The sequence below is a fragment of the Rhizophagus irregularis genome, chromosome 13, assembly GCF_026210795.1.
Source record: "Rhizophagus irregularis chromosome 13, complete sequence".
Taxonomy (NCBI): Eukaryota; Fungi; Glomeromycota; class Glomeromycetes; order Glomerales; family Glomeraceae; genus Rhizophagus; species Rhizophagus irregularis.
The window spans coordinates 2,026,694-2,044,807 of NC_089441.1; the positions used below are offsets into that span (position 1 = coordinate 2,026,694).

At 26.3% G+C, this 18,114-nt stretch overlaps 5 protein-coding genes across 5 annotated transcripts; 1 reads left to right on the top strand and 4 right to left on the bottom strand.

Moving 5' to 3' along the window:
* Positions 1–633: 633 nt before the first annotated feature.
* On the top strand, positions 634–948 carry OCT59_005023 (uncharacterized protein; the record flags this gene model as incomplete). Its single annotated transcript, XM_025330054.2, has 1 exon — positions 634–948. One exon carries the CDS (start codon positions 634–636, stop codon positions 946–948), a length of 315 nt encoding a protein of 104 aa, XP_025185852.2.
* A 1,276-nt stretch (positions 949–2,224) lies between these two features.
* Positions 2,225–2,809, bottom strand: OCT59_005024 (uncharacterized protein; the record flags this gene model as incomplete). The annotated part of the gene is made up of 3 exons (XM_066138106.1): positions 2,225–2,321; positions 2,467–2,518; positions 2,650–2,809. The coding sequence occupies 3 exons, from the start codon at positions 2,807–2,809 to the stop codon at positions 2,225–2,227; spliced, it is 309 nt and encodes a 102-aa protein (XP_065997288.1).
* A 3,365-nt stretch (positions 2,810–6,174) lies between these two features.
* On the bottom strand, positions 6,175–8,673 carry OCT59_005025 (uncharacterized protein; the record flags this gene model as incomplete). Its single annotated transcript, XM_066138107.1, has 9 exons — positions 6,175–6,301; positions 6,536–6,744; positions 6,812–7,162; positions 7,244–7,414; positions 7,513–7,868; positions 7,943–8,011; positions 8,090–8,212; positions 8,293–8,415; positions 8,496–8,673. The coding sequence occupies 9 exons, from the start codon at positions 8,671–8,673 to the stop codon at positions 6,175–6,177; spliced, it is 1,707 nt and encodes a 568-aa protein (XP_065997289.1).
* A 1,736-nt stretch (positions 8,674–10,409) lies between these two features.
* On the bottom strand, positions 10,410–12,564 carry OCT59_005026 (uncharacterized protein; the record flags this gene model as incomplete). The annotated part of the gene is made up of 3 exons (XM_025324482.1): positions 10,410–11,307; positions 11,391–12,146; positions 12,221–12,564. 3 exons carry the CDS (start codon positions 12,562–12,564, stop codon positions 10,410–10,412), a joined length of 1,998 nt encoding a protein of 665 aa, XP_025185855.1.
* Positions 12,565–15,216: 2,652 nt separating this feature from the next.
* On the bottom strand, positions 15,217–16,022 carry OCT59_005027 (uncharacterized protein; the record flags this gene model as incomplete). The annotated part of the gene is made up of 3 exons (XM_066138109.1): positions 15,217–15,240; positions 15,320–15,336; positions 15,863–16,022. 3 exons carry the CDS (start codon positions 16,020–16,022, stop codon positions 15,217–15,219), a joined length of 201 nt encoding a protein of 66 aa, XP_065997290.1.
* Between the last annotated feature and the right edge of the window lie 2,092 nt (positions 16,023–18,114).

The following is an 18,114-nucleotide window of genomic DNA, read 5'->3' on the forward strand; positions in this document are numbered from 1 at the left end:
AATTATATAAAACCTAGTCTATTCCTAAACCACTACCAGTAAAGGAATCAGGACGCACCTATGAAACAATTACACGACAAGCTAACAAAAAAATATAATTCAAGTAACGTGATTTAACGAAATATTTTTAACTATACAAATTATACACAAGTATAATATGAATAAAGGTTGATAATGCGATTAACAATATAATTGATCAATTAATCTCACCTTTATTCGCTTTATCTGGTTATTTTATTTAATTGTCTCGAAAACGATTACATTGAGACTTGAACTTTGACCGGGACCCGAGCAGATCGGCAACGTTGATCTCAGCAGGCTAGCAAGAGTAACGTGTAATTCTGGTCGGAATTATTCAAAAAGGAAAAATCTACATGATCATTCTAACGCGAACCTCCTAATTGATTTTTTTAAACGTATAATATACTTGTTTGTAATGCTGCAACTTGCAGCTCTCAAATATTTATGTTTTTGTTCGAAATGATAATAGTTTCTTGACAAGCTTGAAACCAAGTTTTCTTTTTTAGCAAGAACAAAATCAAGTATTAGTAAAAGAAATTGTTATAAAAGAAAGCGCTGTTTTTGCAAAAAACAAAAAAAAAATAAAAATTCTTTTTAGCAATTCTCATTGATATGCAAACTACTATTAACTTTTCTATCTTTGATAAAAAATTCATCCCCGAATTTATTACACAGAATGATCACTCTCATCCTGCAAAAATTGCCCAGAAACTAGATGGTAATGAATTCTGGCCTAAACAACATAAATCACCTAACAAAACCAAAAAATTCTTCTCTAAGTCTCTTAAAATTTTAAAACGTAGATTCACTCGCAAAAATACAATTATATCCGAAGAAACAATGATTTCAAAAATCGCTTATCGTACGAAAACTTTAACTGATAAGAGCATAATCGAAATTAGTGAGATTTTCGATATTAATTCATAATTGCTTACTGATAACACAATTTTAGAACGTTCATTGTTTTTATTCTGTTAAATATGGGGATGAAAATGGTTTTTTTTATGAAGAACTTCTAATGTTATAATGCTTTCGTTATAAAATGAGAATTTTTTAAATATTTTATTATTCTACTAAAGTTAGTGTTTCTTCTTGATAAAACCACGACTAATGTTTTAATTATCAATTACTCGCTTCATTCATTAATTATTATATATATTTGTATACTTTTGTAAAAAATATGTAATATATTAATATTTGTAATATTATTCAAATTATAAAATTTAGCCAGTTATCCAGTAACATCATTGTATGATAATTACAAAACGTCTTGTTCTGATTTTCTTTCTATGTTATTTATTATAGCGGAGTATTCAATGTGGAGATGAATGTTGAACGACAATCATAAATGTAATAACGGTTATATCCTGGTGATTAATCATATTCGGCATATTACATCGTTTATTGCCGGATATCATTTATTTCCGGCAATAAATGACGTAACATGCAGGATATGAGCAAAATTATTAGCATCATGATCTTATGGGACACCCGGATATAAATTAATAATATGTTTATATATTTGTTCTTGATAAAAATATGTATTATTTATTTCATGGGGAGTTGGGAATAATAGGGTTTTTTTCCCGAAGGGGAAAAACTCTAATGTTCCCCTTCCCATGAAATAAATGGGTAATCCCCTGGAGTGTGTCACCCATTAAATATTAACTATTTTACAGTAAACTAAAATTAGTAATTTCCCGGCTATCTATATGAGACCGGGAAATAAGTAAACGAAGATACCCGGTCATTTATAAACTCAGCTAATCACTCGCAATATTTAACATGAGTGACACTTAGTGCGACAGGGAATTATAGAATTAATCATAACTGCGAAATTTACAATAAATAACAAAACTTTGCGAATAAATTATGATATCGCTTATAGAATTTCATATGGTTTTTTACTTAAAAAAAAATATTGCCGTTTCGGAAATGTTACCCAATAATTTATTTTAAAGAGATTCATGCTCAATCCTTCCATACTGCGTTTTCTGATGTGAATATGGTAATAAAAAAAATGGAATATAAATTTATTAAAAATCAAATAATTTTTATAATTCATGAAATATTTTACGTAATTAAGGCCGAGCGCCCGAAATAATCTAGTAGATCACATTATAATCATAGTAGCCAATTATGTATAGAAAAAATGCGGAATAATAAATTGCAGAAATATTAATTATTACAGTATGTCTCAAATTCAACTATGTTTTGAAATATTGTATATGTAACTTATAAATTGAACCTTCATTAATGCAGTAAAGACTAAGAAATTATTTCTGTACAATTTCCGATTCCTATAATAATATAATTGGTAAAAATTTAATGTTATTATTGATTAAATAAATAATTAAACGTTAAGAGTAATTATGAAAATATACAAAATAAACTATTACAGAAGTACGTTCTATATATCACTATACAATATGAGTTCCGACGTACCCTGGTACCTTCCTTGTTTTCTCAGACTTTCGGAATGTACTTGTTGCTACAACTGTCTAATTCCTTGATTCAGGCCTAGTACAATTCACCTACAGATTATTTAATTGTGATACACATTTCACATGTTAACCACGTCAATTATCTTCTTCAATAAATCAAGTCGGATTAAGTTTAGCCAAATACGTCGTGGATCATCAGAAATAACGACATGCGAAGTTGAAAGTTGAAGATCGTTTTTGATCTGCTTTTGCAATGAAACTACTTCTAGACTTGCAAACTGATTAATTACATAATGAATTTTCGTTTTAAAATAGAAAACATTGCTAATAGTAAATAGGAACATTTAAAAAAAAAAATGTGAAAAGAAGCAGAAAAATTGTAAGTAACAAAACGAAGAAATCAAAACTTATGCCGATTGCGTCTCGTATCTGTAATAGTTGATTATTTTTTTGAGGTAAGATAATATTTTTCACCCGATTTATTACACTTTACCAGCTTATGTCATTAATTTCCATTCTACTAATAAGGATGTACAGTAAATACATCCCATTAATATTTTAAGTTTGATTGGTTGCAGCAAGGTTATAGGTCGTGCATTGGTTTACAACAAATAAACAGAACTTACTTTATCGACCAAATGTATGAATTATACAAATCGAATAATATGGCTGAGGATTTGTTACCCCAAAGGATTTCCTAGAAACAGGTAATTAATAGATATGCATGCTTAGTAATAATATATGATTGATGGCTGATTTTTGTTTACCAATTTATTCCGGTAATAATAATTTTAGCAATATTAAAATTGAATTAATTTGACTCATAATACATTTTTGAAAAAAAAAAGGGTCGCTCTCCGAGAATCAATGACAATTTTTGTTGATGATCGATATAAATCGGGAATCTTTAATTAAATAAAATTAAATAACGTAATATTGCATAATACAAATGAAAAATTTAACAATTTGATCGACTCCACTCAACTAAACTATTGCAAGAAAAAAAAACATGACTATGTACTACTAGAATAATCACAAATTAAGTAATATGGCAATAATTGCCTGCAGATCCTATTATATTAAATACTTGCTTTGAAACATGATCATCATCACACTTGGTACTTCTTAAAGAATAACAACTATGTCTTCAAAATTTTGGACATGTTTATCAAATGATTACGAAAAACTTTTTGAAACAGAATTAGGATACGATGTTATCATTTATGCTGGAGAAGAACCGAATGTTAAAGAAATACATGCTCATTCAAATATTTTATGCGTTAGATCACAATATTTTCGTACTGCGTTTTCTAATGAATGGGCCGAGAAAAAAGATGGAAAATTTATTTTAAGAAAACCGAATATTGAAGCGAAATTATTGAGTATTATTCTCAGGTAATAATATATAACATTTTATAATAAAAAAAAAATGTTTTCATTCTTTTTAAAAGAAAATAATACGTATCTAAAATATTATTATTTTTTAAGGTTTATCTATTGTGGTAATATTGAATTAAAGAATTTACAAGGACCTGACACATTGAAACTGTTGATAGCAGTAGATGAACTTAATATTCAACCATTAATTTCTTACATTCAAGAATATTTGATTAAGCATCAAACGGAATTTTTATACCAAAATCAAACCGTTATTCTTGAAATTGTTTATCATCATGAAACATTCACGGATTTATGGGATTTTTTTATCAAAAAAATTTGTGCGAATCCCAAAGTTTTAGTTAATTCAGATAAATTTATTAATTTAAAGGCTCCATTATTAGAATTATTGATAAAACAAGATGATTTATATATGGATGAAGTTGAAATTTGGGAGAGTTTATTAAAATGGTCTTTCGCTCAACAAGATATGACGAACGATCCAACAAAATGGAGCAAAGAGGATATCACAAATATTGAAATATCATTAAATAGATTTATTCCATTAATTAGATTTTATGATATTGAACCTGAAGATTTCTTTTACAAAGTTTATAATTATAAAGAAATCTTACCTCAAAATTTAATTTATGATCTTTTGGAATTTTACATAGTTCCTAATATAAAGCCCAAGTTTAATGTAATACCTTCAAGAAAATCTTATTTAAAACTTGACTCAACCTTAATCGAATTAGATCATATCCTTCTTTTCGCTTCATGGATTGATAACAAAGATTATTCACATTATAATAAAAGAATTCTTCCTTACAATTTTAAATTATTATATCGTGCGAGTCAGGACGGATTTGATGCTAATTCTTTTCATAGAAATTCAGACAATAAGGGAGCTACTATTTGGGTAGCAAAAATTCAAGGTTCAGCACAATTAATAGGAGGGTACAATCCGCTTGATTGGGGTGGAAACTGTGGTTATAAAAATACTTCAGAAAGTTTTTTATTTAATTTTATAGATGGTCCAAATATTTCCACTGCAAAATTCGGTTATGTAAATGATTCACGTTATGCTGTTTATTGTAATAATAATTATGGACCAGATATGGGTAATTTAAACTTTCCTAATTCCAATAATTTGAATTATAATTATAATAATAGAGATTGGTATCCTGATATAGGTATTCCAGAAACTATTGTAATAGAAGATTACGAAGTATTTCAAGTAGCTAAAAAAGGAAATTAAACAATAACTATTCAAAATATAAAAATTTAATAAATACATTTGATCACGTCATATCTAATCAATTATCAAATTTAGTGAATTTTCAAGTATTTAAATATCATTGACCATCACAACGAATAATTGGATCGGGGTTGATCCGTGAAATAACCATGGAGACTAACGTCACGTACACGATTTTAAACTACCGACAGACTTTTTTAGCTTATCCATTTAAATAAGCATCCCTCATAAAAGTATCGACTAACCGACTTACATATCTTTAAAACCATCAATAAAATCTCATAATTTATAAGTAGAAATTTTATGTTAATTTTAAATTTTATATTTCACAAAGAATTTTAAAACACAAAATCAATAAGGATTTTTTTTCTTTCTTTATCTAATTGATGTTCAAGACTGTAAATATATTATTATTATGGTAATGTACAAGAATTATTAGAAAACTGAAACCAATAGGTGTTTAAAAAAATATATCTATTATAATTAAATTAATTATATTATTATATTATTAGTGGTTCATCAGGAAATTTTTTTGGGAGATATATATTGATGAAAATGTCACATGATAAATATCACCGAACTGCGTATTAGATATGAAAGCATAGTAAACATGTGATAATTAATCTATATGACGTAATGGCTGCATAATAACGAGAAATATTCAATCTTATAATTTATTTAATGTAAATAAACTTATAATTAGTCCCATAAATCGAGATCTGTAAATTTGAAAAAATACATAAAAAATAATAATTATAAAGGGGGGGGGAAGGTTAACAAAACGCTATATAACGATGAGCCATATAAAATAGAAAAAACTTAATCATATATGATGAAATGAGGGGAAGTTTAAGTGTTTAACAGAACGTTATATAACGTTAAGCCATATAAAAGAGAACAAACTAATAATTGTAAAATTATTATAGGATGAAAGTTAACAAAACGCTATATAACGATGAGCCATATAAAATAGAAAAAAACTAAATCATAAAATTATTATATGATGAAATGAGGAGGGGAAGTTTAAGTGTCATATAACGTTAAGCCATATAGAAGATAGTAATGATCGGGTATTTATGTTTCCTTTTCTATAATAGGAGTTTGTTCAATTAGAATTAGGGGAGATTTTTTAGAAGAATCAGAAGGGTCAAAGTCTAATATAGTTGTTGAAATTCCTTTTGAGCTTTTAATTGTTGAACCACTTTCTTAAATTGTAGACTTATAAAGTCGTGGAACTTCTAAACATAACTCCTGATCGTAATATAAAAAACCCGAATCAATTTTTTACTTTTCTTTATCGCAACTTAAAAAAACAGAACGCTATATAACGTTAAGGAGATAAATTTGTACTCTGTAAAAATATATAATAATTTAGCACTTAACACAACCATCATATTAATTACAGAAATAATGAATAAATCAAACCAATAATTACCAGTCACTAGCAAATAAAAAGTCATAGTAATCATCATTATTATCATCACCGGGTGCTTCTTCCACTTCATTTACTTCATTTTCTATATCTTCCACTTCTTCATCATCAATAATCCGCTTTTTCTTTATAAACTCCGGCGTTTCCTTTTCCTTTTCCAATATCGCGTTAGCATCACTAAGTTCAAAACTTCCCTTATTTTCAAGTAGCTCCTAAAATATTAATTTGATAAATTTTAATAAAAATGCTAAATAACGATGAAAATTCAACCGATTATACCTTAAATTTTTTATATCGTTTTTCCAAAGGTTTTTTGGAAACTTCAATACCGGGATAATTTGGGTTTAAAATAATATCTGCAACCGATGCGGTGTATACATAATTATGGTGAAGCATTAATTCGTCGGTAGTAGAGGGAAAAGCTCGTTTAGCAATATTATCTATCGCCACCTCATCATCATAAAGTTTATTATAACAAACTTCAACTTGTTTTGACTTCTTCCAATCCGAAATGGCTTTTAAATTTTTTCGTTTACTGCCGCCCACTACTGACAAATTAAATTCTTTTGAGATGGCATTTTTTACTGCCGAGACGCCAATTCCTCTCAAATCTTTCATTCTTCGCAAAAGCTATAAAAGAAATAAATATTTAAAATTAAATATAACGATAATTAAATACATTTAAACATACCGATAATTAATGTTAATTACCAGGGTATAGTGTTTGCCACTAAAATTATTTATCCACTCCCCCTGTCCTAATTCTTTAATATAATTAGGATAATTTTTTTCCAGCCAACCCTCCAACGAATTTTTGAAGTCCAAGAAAGTTGGCCATAAGTTATCGGGAAAAAACGCGGCGCACACAAAATTATATCCATCCTAATAACAATGGCAATCATATTAAAAAGATCGTAATATAACGATGTTGTAAAAATTTTTACTTAAAATATCATGTAATATAACGATGTTATACTTACTCCAAAAACCTTTTCACTTAGGTTAATGTTTTTTTGTCTGCTGTTCCTTACTTTCATTTGTTTTTGAATCCACGTAACTTTTTCGTTCGTTGCTTTCTGTATGTCATACAACGCACGAATCTGGTTCATTTGTTTGATTAAAATCTTTTCACAATTTTTAAGAATTTTATCGTCGCTAGTATAAGCTGGCAATTTATGAAAATCATCAATTGCCAAATTATCAACTGATGGCGTAGACCTAGAACGTCGTTCGTTATCATCATTTCCGGAACGTTGATCAGATGGTAAGATCGGCGTAGTCCCGGAACGTTGCTCATCATCAGAGGATTCTAAGGTTGGCGTACTTTCATTGTATTCTGTTAAATCATAGTAATTGTATGTGATGAATATCTTTACCGGTGATTATCAAGTTGGTAAACAAGCCACTTACTTTGCTTTTTTCCATTATACGATTTAATATATTTAGAAGGTGATTCACTGCTTTTACTACTACTTTGAGCTAAGAACAAAGAAAGCGATATAATAAGACGTTGATTTTTTATATATTTAATATGACAAACATATTTTGGATAATTACCTTCCGCCGTAATAGTTTTAGAAGAAGTCGATGTTTCTTGATCGTCATCTGACTCTTTGATATCCGATTTAGTAAATTTTCGCTTAGTAGGTGATTTACTACTTTTACTACTTTGAGTTTTCTCTATAAGAACAAAGAAAGCGATATAATAAGACGTTGATTTTTTATATATTTAATATAACAAACATATTTTGGATAATTACCTTCCGCCGTAATAGTTTTAGAAGAAGTCGATGTTTCTTGATCGTCATCTGACTCTTTGATATCCGATTTGGTAAATTTTCGTTTAGAAGATGATTTACTACCTTTACTACTTTGAGGATTCTCTATAAGAACAAAGAAAGCGATATAATAAGACGTTGATTTTTTATATATTTAATATGACAAACATATTTTGTATAATTACCTTCCGCCGTTATAGTTTTAGAAGTCGATGTTGTTTCTTGATCGTCATCTGACTCTTTGATATACGATTTGGTAAATTTTCGCTTTATAGGTTTATCTGGGCTTTCTTTGTCACTATTTGATACTTGAGATTCTTTATTTTTCGTAAAACTTCTAGTAGCATATTTTCGTTTTGGCATTTTGTAAAAATTTGAAATTTTTTAAATTTTTTTAAGAAGAAAATTAAGAAGAAAATTTTTAAAGTGAAAAAAAAAAGCGTAAAAAATTCAATAGAGAAACAAAAATTTGAGAAAAGTATCCTTATTATAAACTTTTTGTTATATAATTACATCATACTGAAAGTTAAGTAATTTTTAGATTCGATAGATAATTGTTAATTATATCGATAAATCTAATTATATCGATAAATAGATAATAATGAATTTTGAATTGAAATCTATTTATGGATAGTATCTTAGATTGACAGTTGAAATTCATGAATTGACATAATTGACATTGTATTAGTTCGACTAATTTGGTAGTTAATACCCATACGTTATATCCTTGTTCATGCATCTATATCAAATGACCTCATGTCAAAAAGATAGATTTGTACACAGTAAAAAAATGATTTCTAAAGCTCTATAAAAAAATTTACCCGTTATTTCTGTAAAGACTGAGCCTTTCACGGATCCATTCACGGAAAATGAAAAATAATTTGATAAATTTCATGATACATAATATTACATATAAGGTTATTAATTTGAGACTTTTATGGAAAAAAGATGGAATATAGAAAATGGATCGACTTTTTTTTTTACAGGCATTAAGTCATACCATTTCACATTAAGTTTACTAATAATGTAATTATCATTAGATTCTTAGCCATTTCAAAATCTTAAAAGTCCAAATTCCGCAAATCTAATTTCGACAGATTTTGGAGATTGTTTACCTAGTATAGGATTGAATACTCTTTATAGATAGTTTGTACTACTAATGTACTTATTTATTATGATAATATGACGTAATAAAATTAGATTTATTTATTGTTACATTTGTTTTTTCGGAAGATTTATAATAATAGGTTAAACAATAACTAAACTTTCGAATTGGTTAGATAAAATCTTTGCGCGATCAGCTGCAACAGGATGTTTGAAATTTTTTAAACCAAGATCAAATCTATTTTTTTTTTTCAGTTTTTTTTTTCAAAACCGATTTTTTTTGTTTTTTTTTTTAATACCGAAAAATAAATTCATACCGTTAAGTAATAATATTAAACATAATCTCGAATTTATGAAATTTGGTAGCGCCCTCTAATTGACTTACAGAAACATGTGATATCAATTAAGCATTTTCCCTAAAAAATGTTAACACTGGAAAAATTTGGTTAGATAGTGGGAAAATTGGTTAGACGCAAGATTTGGGGTACAAAAAAGTTTTCTGGTCTCATTGCTCAATTTTCTAATAAATTTGGGGACTTAAATAAAAATTTGGTGAGTGGTGACTAAATACTGTTAAATATTTATTTAATTTGACATGACGGACAAATTTTGGGGTATTTCATAAATCTGCCGTGACGTTTAGATAATCAATTGCTATGCAGTAGTGGAACTCTAATATCAAGAATGATGTATCGCTTAATAAATTGTAATACAACTATAATGCACAGCCTTTTAGTTACCTGTGGAGCGGACGAGCGGTACATTCTTTGCGATACAGTAAACCTTGTTCCCTTGACGGCTTTGGCGCCAATGCAAAAGTTGCATTTTTTTCAAATTGTTTATTTTCAGCAATTAATATACCTACCGATCAGTCCAATCATCGTATATTTTCTAGGTACGAATATAAAAACTAATATAATTAAATATAATTTATTCATATTTCTATAATCTTTTTTTTTTATACAATTGTTCTATTTTTGTTCTATTTTTTAATTTCATACATTAATTTCATACATTTCACAATATTTAACTAATTGTATAGCATTACATTCCTTTGCAATTAAATTAATTTCTTCTAAATTATCAATATTAACATAATTTCTAATAGAAAATTCACAAATTTGAACCAATTTAGGTATTAAAAATCTAGAAGAAATATATAATAAATCAATCCAATCATTAATATCATTTAAATTATCAATATTATCATAATAAATATATAAAAGTAATTTTTCAAAAATATTTAAAGAAAGATCATTAAGATTAAGAAATCTATTTTTTGATTCAATCATTTGTGAATTAAATAATGCTTTAAAATAATCAGATTTTGATATAAGAATTTTAGAATGAAGATAAAAATTTTTTTCTAAAATATTTTTATAATTATTTGTTGTTGATAATTCTTCTTTTAATTTAATAATGAAATCACTCGTATTTTTATCATTTAATAAGAAATTTTTTTCATTCATACTATAAATAAAATTTTTCTTAAAAAATTCATCACATATTATATTTGGTCTTAATTTTACTTCAACATCCATATCAAAATTATCATTTAATAATGATTTTTCATTTTTATTTACATCTTGTCTAAACAAATGATTTTTTCCACCAATCATCTTTACTTTTAAGATAAATCCATATTCATCTTTAACAATTTCAGTCAAATCTAAGATATTATTTTCTTGTAAAGGAAAATTGATTGGTTTAAATTCAGAAATTGGATTTTTTCTTGTAGGTAATAATTTAATTAACCATTGAATTTTTGATCTATTAGAAGAATAATGAAATTTCAATAAAAGTTTTAAAGAATTAATATAAAAATTTCCAGGTCTATAATCAAATTTCCATGTAATATGAGCAGATTGATTTTTTTTATCAACGCCAAGGTATCTAAGATATAAGTTATCGATATTGTATTAAAAAAATAATGATATTTATATAAAAAAAAAATAAAAAAATATACAGTCACTTACTTTTCTATATTCGTTGAATTTTCAAGAGAATAATAAATATTTTTATTTGTAAAAGTTCCACGATCCCATCTTTTTAAGTATTTAATATCCGTTTTACCATTTTCATAATAAGCATTTGTAATGACATTATATGAAATTCTATGATTATAAATATTTTTCATTTTTTCAATTGGTAAAACATTAAATTTATATTTATCATTAAATAATCCATCACAACTTTCAGATTTTATCATATAATTTTTATATTTTAAATTATCAAAATTATATGATAATGATGATAATGATGATAATGATGATAATTCAACTATAACATCTAATCCAAAATTCTTTTTTATAGAAAATTCATCAAAATGATTTTTAATATAAGGAAATAATTGTAAATTTCTTTGATAATTTTTATGATGTTTTTTAATAATTTCTGCTTTAATATAAAAAATTTTATTATTTTTTATTATAAAATGAGTTAAATTTTTTGGTAAATTTGTCCTTTCATTTGTATTCTTAATATAAGTTTCTTTAATTATATTCCATTTAAGATTATTAGATAATGATGATGATGATTTATTGTCGGAATTATGGTCTGTTGAAATAGAAATTATTAAATGATAACCTGTATTATTATCATAACAATTTAATTTTAAATTTAACCTTGTGATTGATAAAGTTTCATATGAAGAATAATCAAATTTATAAATAATTGAAGCTGAAAGTTTGGAATTTTCCAGAATTAACGCCGTAGTATCTCTTAAATATGTCCTAAATATTTTAAAATACAGATTATTTTTTTTTTATTAAATAAATTTTTTAACTCGAATGTCTTTTTTACTTACCGATCATCAGAATAATGAGTCGCATGAATCAAATTCTCATAATATAACGCTCCCTGATCCCAAAATTCAATATATTTTTTATTAAAAATTCCATTTTCATAATAAGCATCGCTCATTACATCGTATGATATTCTATTCATGAATACATTCTCTTTCTTAGGATGTGGAATTATATGAAGAGGATATTTATCATTGAATAATCCATAAATATTATTATTATCGTTATTATTAATGGGAGAATCATAAAGAATTGCGGATTCAGGATCAATTTTCGAATTATGAGAAAGAATTTTACATTTAGAATTTAAATGATAATAAGAAGAAGAAGGATACATTCGACACATTTTGAAATAATTAAAAAATTCAAAAATTAAAAATTAAAAAAAATTTCGAGAAAAAAAAAAGTTGATACACATTTATTTATAATAATCCGTTTTATTCATTGAAACAATCTCAAAAATCATAATTTGATGATCCATTTTCGTTATAACTGAATGATAAAAAAAAAAATTTCAGTTAATAATTTGTTAATAAAAGAAACCAAAAAAGGAATTTGAATTAAATATTTATATTTACGTAAACAATTGATATCATCATGAATGAATAATAAAAAAAGGGTATGATCAATGAACTTTAAAAAAAAAAATAAAGAAAAGGACATCATCCATTAAAAAAGTGCATAAAACAAAATATCATGAATTTAAATTTCGGGGTCCCCGATTATCCAAAAGGGCTTAAAATTAATTTACTATTAAAGTATAATATATAATTTTTACGGGAAAGACTATTTTTATAAATTATTTATTATTAGTAAATAACAAAGTGAACAAAGGCAGATTACGTTGCTTAAAAAATATTTTCCTTATTTAAACTTATTTAAAAGCAAAAAAAGTTTTTTGAACCCAATTATTTTGTACCGTGTACATCATATTTTTCTTTTTGCATTGACGCCATGCTTTAAGTTCAGTAAACAATTGCAGATCTTTATCCGCTTTGTATATTTTACATATTTATTTGAATGAGACTAAATAGGATATTTAATAAAATCTCATTCCTCATTGATATTCTAAAATTATTGAGTTTTGTTAAATTCCTAAATATATATTTAAATTAATGGACTTGGAAATTACCATAAAAAATTTAAAATGTTTCAAACATCCAATATAATGAATTAACCTCTTTAAGGGTAACCTTCGTCGATCAAATCATATTATAACTTGAAAAAGATTATAATAATTATGTAATCTTTCACTCTATGCATGTAAAAAATGAGGCGTTGAGGCGAATGAGACGAATGAGACGTCTACTTAAAATATAAAACATTTTTTAGGGATTTTAATTTTAAGGAATTTAAAGTATAAATGAAATAATTGGTTATTTCATCGACCATTACACAACATACTGTAAATAATAAACCCATTTTCGTTATTAATATAATTGCAACATTCATATTATCTTATAACGGATAAATTTTAATATGAGTAACGTCACATTTTTTTTTTGTTTGTGTAAATTTTGTCAATATTTGTTCTTTCCTCTGCTGTCAAAGGATATCCTTACAATCACAGCAAAATATCTATTTTATAATGTTTAAGTAAACATTTTTGAAATCGGGTAAATTAATTGCGTACTGTGCGTGATTACTGTGTGATATTAATATTCGACCAGTTTCGGAGGTTTCGTTTCCCATTTTCCTATTTTTAATTACTTGTATAATCAAAAATATCGAAGTCAACATATTTCTGTAGAGCAAAAACCGGGTTTATTAATCAATTGCATTTTTAGAAAATTGTTTTCTAAGTATTTTATATTTACAAACAAAAAATTTTTATACTCTGCGCTATCTTTTTTTTTTCATAATCTCATATTCCAACCGATTAACAAACGAAAGTTTCGACCGATTAATATAGCAAATTGAAAATAGTATATCGTTTAATTAATTGCCATACATAATATAATTAATGTGGTATGCATTAATCAAAATCGATATTTGTTAAAAAGTTTTGTAATATTTAACGAATATTTAGATATAAACATTCTATTTTTCACACTTAACTTGGTAGCGAACTTTGTGATTATGCATTTATGAACACTTACAATTTTGTGATTGAGTGCAATAATTGTCGCATCTGATGCCCTTTACTAGTGCAAAAGTTTTTTTTTAAAAAAATGATCTAATAAATTAGCGACAAAAATCAGCAGGATAGAAATTCCCTTAATTTGCGTCATCTATTTGTATAATTGTTCGGAGGACAATATATGTCTACGCACTATGAAAAAAAAAATCGATCCCGTGAATTTCTCTGCCCGCCACGTGATCGTCGCCCAATGAAATCGACAAATATTAGTTTTTCGCTCCGGACTTACAACGGTTCCCGTTTCCTAGTTAACTGCATAATAATTTTACGCGCGAAACTCGATAAAATTGAAGTACAGCCTCCAAATCTTAAATAAATGAATGGATTTATCTGCTGCTGTTAATATAAAATATAAAATTTAATAATTTATCAAAATATAATTATAAAAAAAATATTTCTTTTTCTACAATCATTTACTGTATTATTTGTCGTTTGAAGCTGGTCATATTTTTTCAAAAATACAGTATGTTAATTATATTGGATTTAATGCACTAACTACTACTTGTACATATGGAAATTTTTAAAACTGAGAAATTAAAATGTCCTATGTAGGACGAAAAAAAAAATTGAACATTTTATACATTTTATTCAAAAAAAAAAAAATTTAATTTTTTATTGTTCAGTCAAACTTTATAAAAAATTTTTCAGAAAAATGATCACGTGTCTGAGTTTCTTCGGAATAAAAACTAGAAAAATGATAATCGATATGATGTAAAGAAAGAATTATGGAATTATCTAAAATATTTACTACTTTAGTCATTAATTAATTTTCTTAGTGTCATCAATAGTGAGTGCAGACTTTTTCTTTTTTAGCTACGCCACTCATTAAGTCAATGAAAGGTCTCCAGGGTGACTTTATTAACGAAACCAGGTTTCGTTACTCTAATAAAAAAAAAATATTATTATTTAAACATTAGCAAAAACATAATAAAAATAATAATAATAATAATAAAATAAATACCTTATTAGTTCGGAGACCTATTTATCTACTGTATAAAAAAGTGTCTTTCTACGATCACAGGATGGCGAGTTATTGCGCAAAACGGATTCTGATCAATCAGAAAAGAACAGATCATTATTATTATCTAAAATCTACGGTTACTGCGTCAATTATACATTTAGCTACGCATGTATAAAACAACAAGTAATACTAATAATAATAAAACACATAATGATCTTAATAAATGTTCAATAATTAATTTTCTGATAAATAAAGGAGTATGAAGATAAACTAAATAATATCCATCATGCTTTTTACAATGTTCGATAAAATATTTAACTTTAGAATCTGTCAGCTATGATGGAAAAGCTTCATAAAGAATACTAATCATGAGCGTGTACAAATTCCATAATTTCATCGCCGATATCTTCAATATTCTTTTCATCAGAAAGATAAATCCCAATCTTCAAACTTCATCTTTTAAGTGGATCTCATCTTTACACCTTTTTCGCCATCATAAAAGATCGTCTATATTATATACCGTATTTTGCTGTTAGTAAGCACCCCCGTTGCGTATTTGTCTTAAACGCCATAATAAGCTGATAGTGATAATCTCACTATGACGTTTCCAATCATCGTAACTTCTTGAAGAGCAATACGCAAAAAGAACGTTACGTATTTGTCTCAGTCTCCATAACAAAAACGCGGATAATGTTAATCTCATTATCAGCTATAATATTTTCATTCCAGAAGAACAATGAACAATACGCAAAAATAACGTTACGTATTTGCCTCAAGCGCCATAACAAGAACGCCGATAGTGATAACTCACTATCAGCTATAAAACATTTCCGACCATTGTAACTTTAAGGATCTTGGTCGGCATTAAGTGCAAAAAGGGGTGCTTATATATTGCAAAATACGGTATATAATTTTTTTTTCTAAAATTCTTTTTACAAGTTTCTTCTATAATCTGCAGGTCAATCTGAATTTTTGGTAAAACCGTGCAGATTTATAATCGCGGATGAATTTAAAGATTATAAATAAGGCCTAGCCAATTGGATTTTCAAGGGGGGGGGGGGGGGGGGGGGTATTTCTTCAAATTCAAATAAATTTTCAGAAATTTTCTTTAAATTTAAATAAATTTTCAGAAACTAGATTTTCAAGAGGGGGGGGGGTAATTTCTTCAAATTCGAATAAATTATAAATTCTCAGAAATTAAAGATTCGTTAAATGATAACGCTTCTATTTTAAATTGATGTGCAATAAAATCTAATGAAACGTTAGTAAATGATATGATATTATTAAATCGGGAATATTATGAAAATTTTTGAGAGGAGGAGAGGAGGAGGAGGAGGAGGAGGGGGGGGATTTAAAAAAAATTGATAAAATTTTCTTTTTTAAGTGTCTATCTAAATTAAAAATTTTTGAAGGGGGAGGGGGGGGTATTAGAAAATCAAATTGATCTGGCCTTATAAAAATATCTAAAATATATTATATTTTGATTCTATAAGTTGTAAAAAGAATCAGAGATATCTTGAATATCACGTTGTAATTTTCAAGTTTATACTTTATTAATTACAATAAGAATAATTAAATATTTTAATAATATGAATTTATTATTCTCTAAAGAGGTCTTATTAGAGATTGATACTAAAAAAGTATCGTGAAATTGGGATTAAGAGAGAAATAGGTTATATGTATAAAAATTAATGGTTTAATATTACTAGAAGTTTTAAAAGATAAAAATCGATTTGATCCAGCGCAAAATTTAGCATTTATATACTTTTTTTTTTGGAAGAAAGCATACTCCGATTTTGTTTCACGTATTTTGTTATTGTTGCATTAACATAATCGTAAAAATGCCTTTGTCCGAATATAATTACCCGTATATGTATTAGTTTAAAATGCGTTTTCCGTGTGAAACTTCCGATAATTCCGATGTAGAAGAATTTCTTTGTTAACAATACTTCAATTAGACAATCATATAAATCAAGGAATACCAATAATCAAGAGTATAATTTAAACTAACTATAAATTCTTTATTTAATATTATCGCATGGCCCTATTTTATTTGACCATTATCGTACAATATTGATATCAATAGTTTTATTTGCGTACAATATTGAAATATTGATAGATCTGCATTAGTCGAGATATTGTACGGTAGTATTTATATTGGTTAACATCACGAAGTTACGTTAACTAATATAAATACAACACCGTACAATATCCATAAAGTATGAAAAGAGAGTTATTTTTAAATAAAAAAAACTAAAGAATAAAATCCAAATCCTGATAACTTCATAAAAGGACGCGCGATTCATGATTTACTTTTTTTTAAAAAAAAAATTATTAATAAATGTCATTTAGAACCAAATAAGATGAAGCGATAAAAATTATCTGTAAAACCAATTAGATAAATTTCTTGGCATGTTTCACAAATTCTAAATTATATGTTTTCTTTATATTTTCATTATTTTTAGTAAATTCCCATTGGTACATATAATAAAATTATACTACTACAATCATTTATCATTTATACTAGCGTATATATTTTCTATTATCAATATTATTATATTGTCTGATATTATAAGTATACATTAACCAAATTAATAAATCATATGACTATTAGAGAAAAAAATGTGTTCATATGATTCTGATTATAGAAATTTGATCTGTAAATGCGAATGGCTAACGTACAAAGAGTTTTAGACGATCAATTATCCAGATAGAGTAAATTTGTAGATCTCCGGCTAAAACTCGTGATAATTTTCATAATTTTGGCCAAAGTCGTTAACGTCAGATTTCCTTTT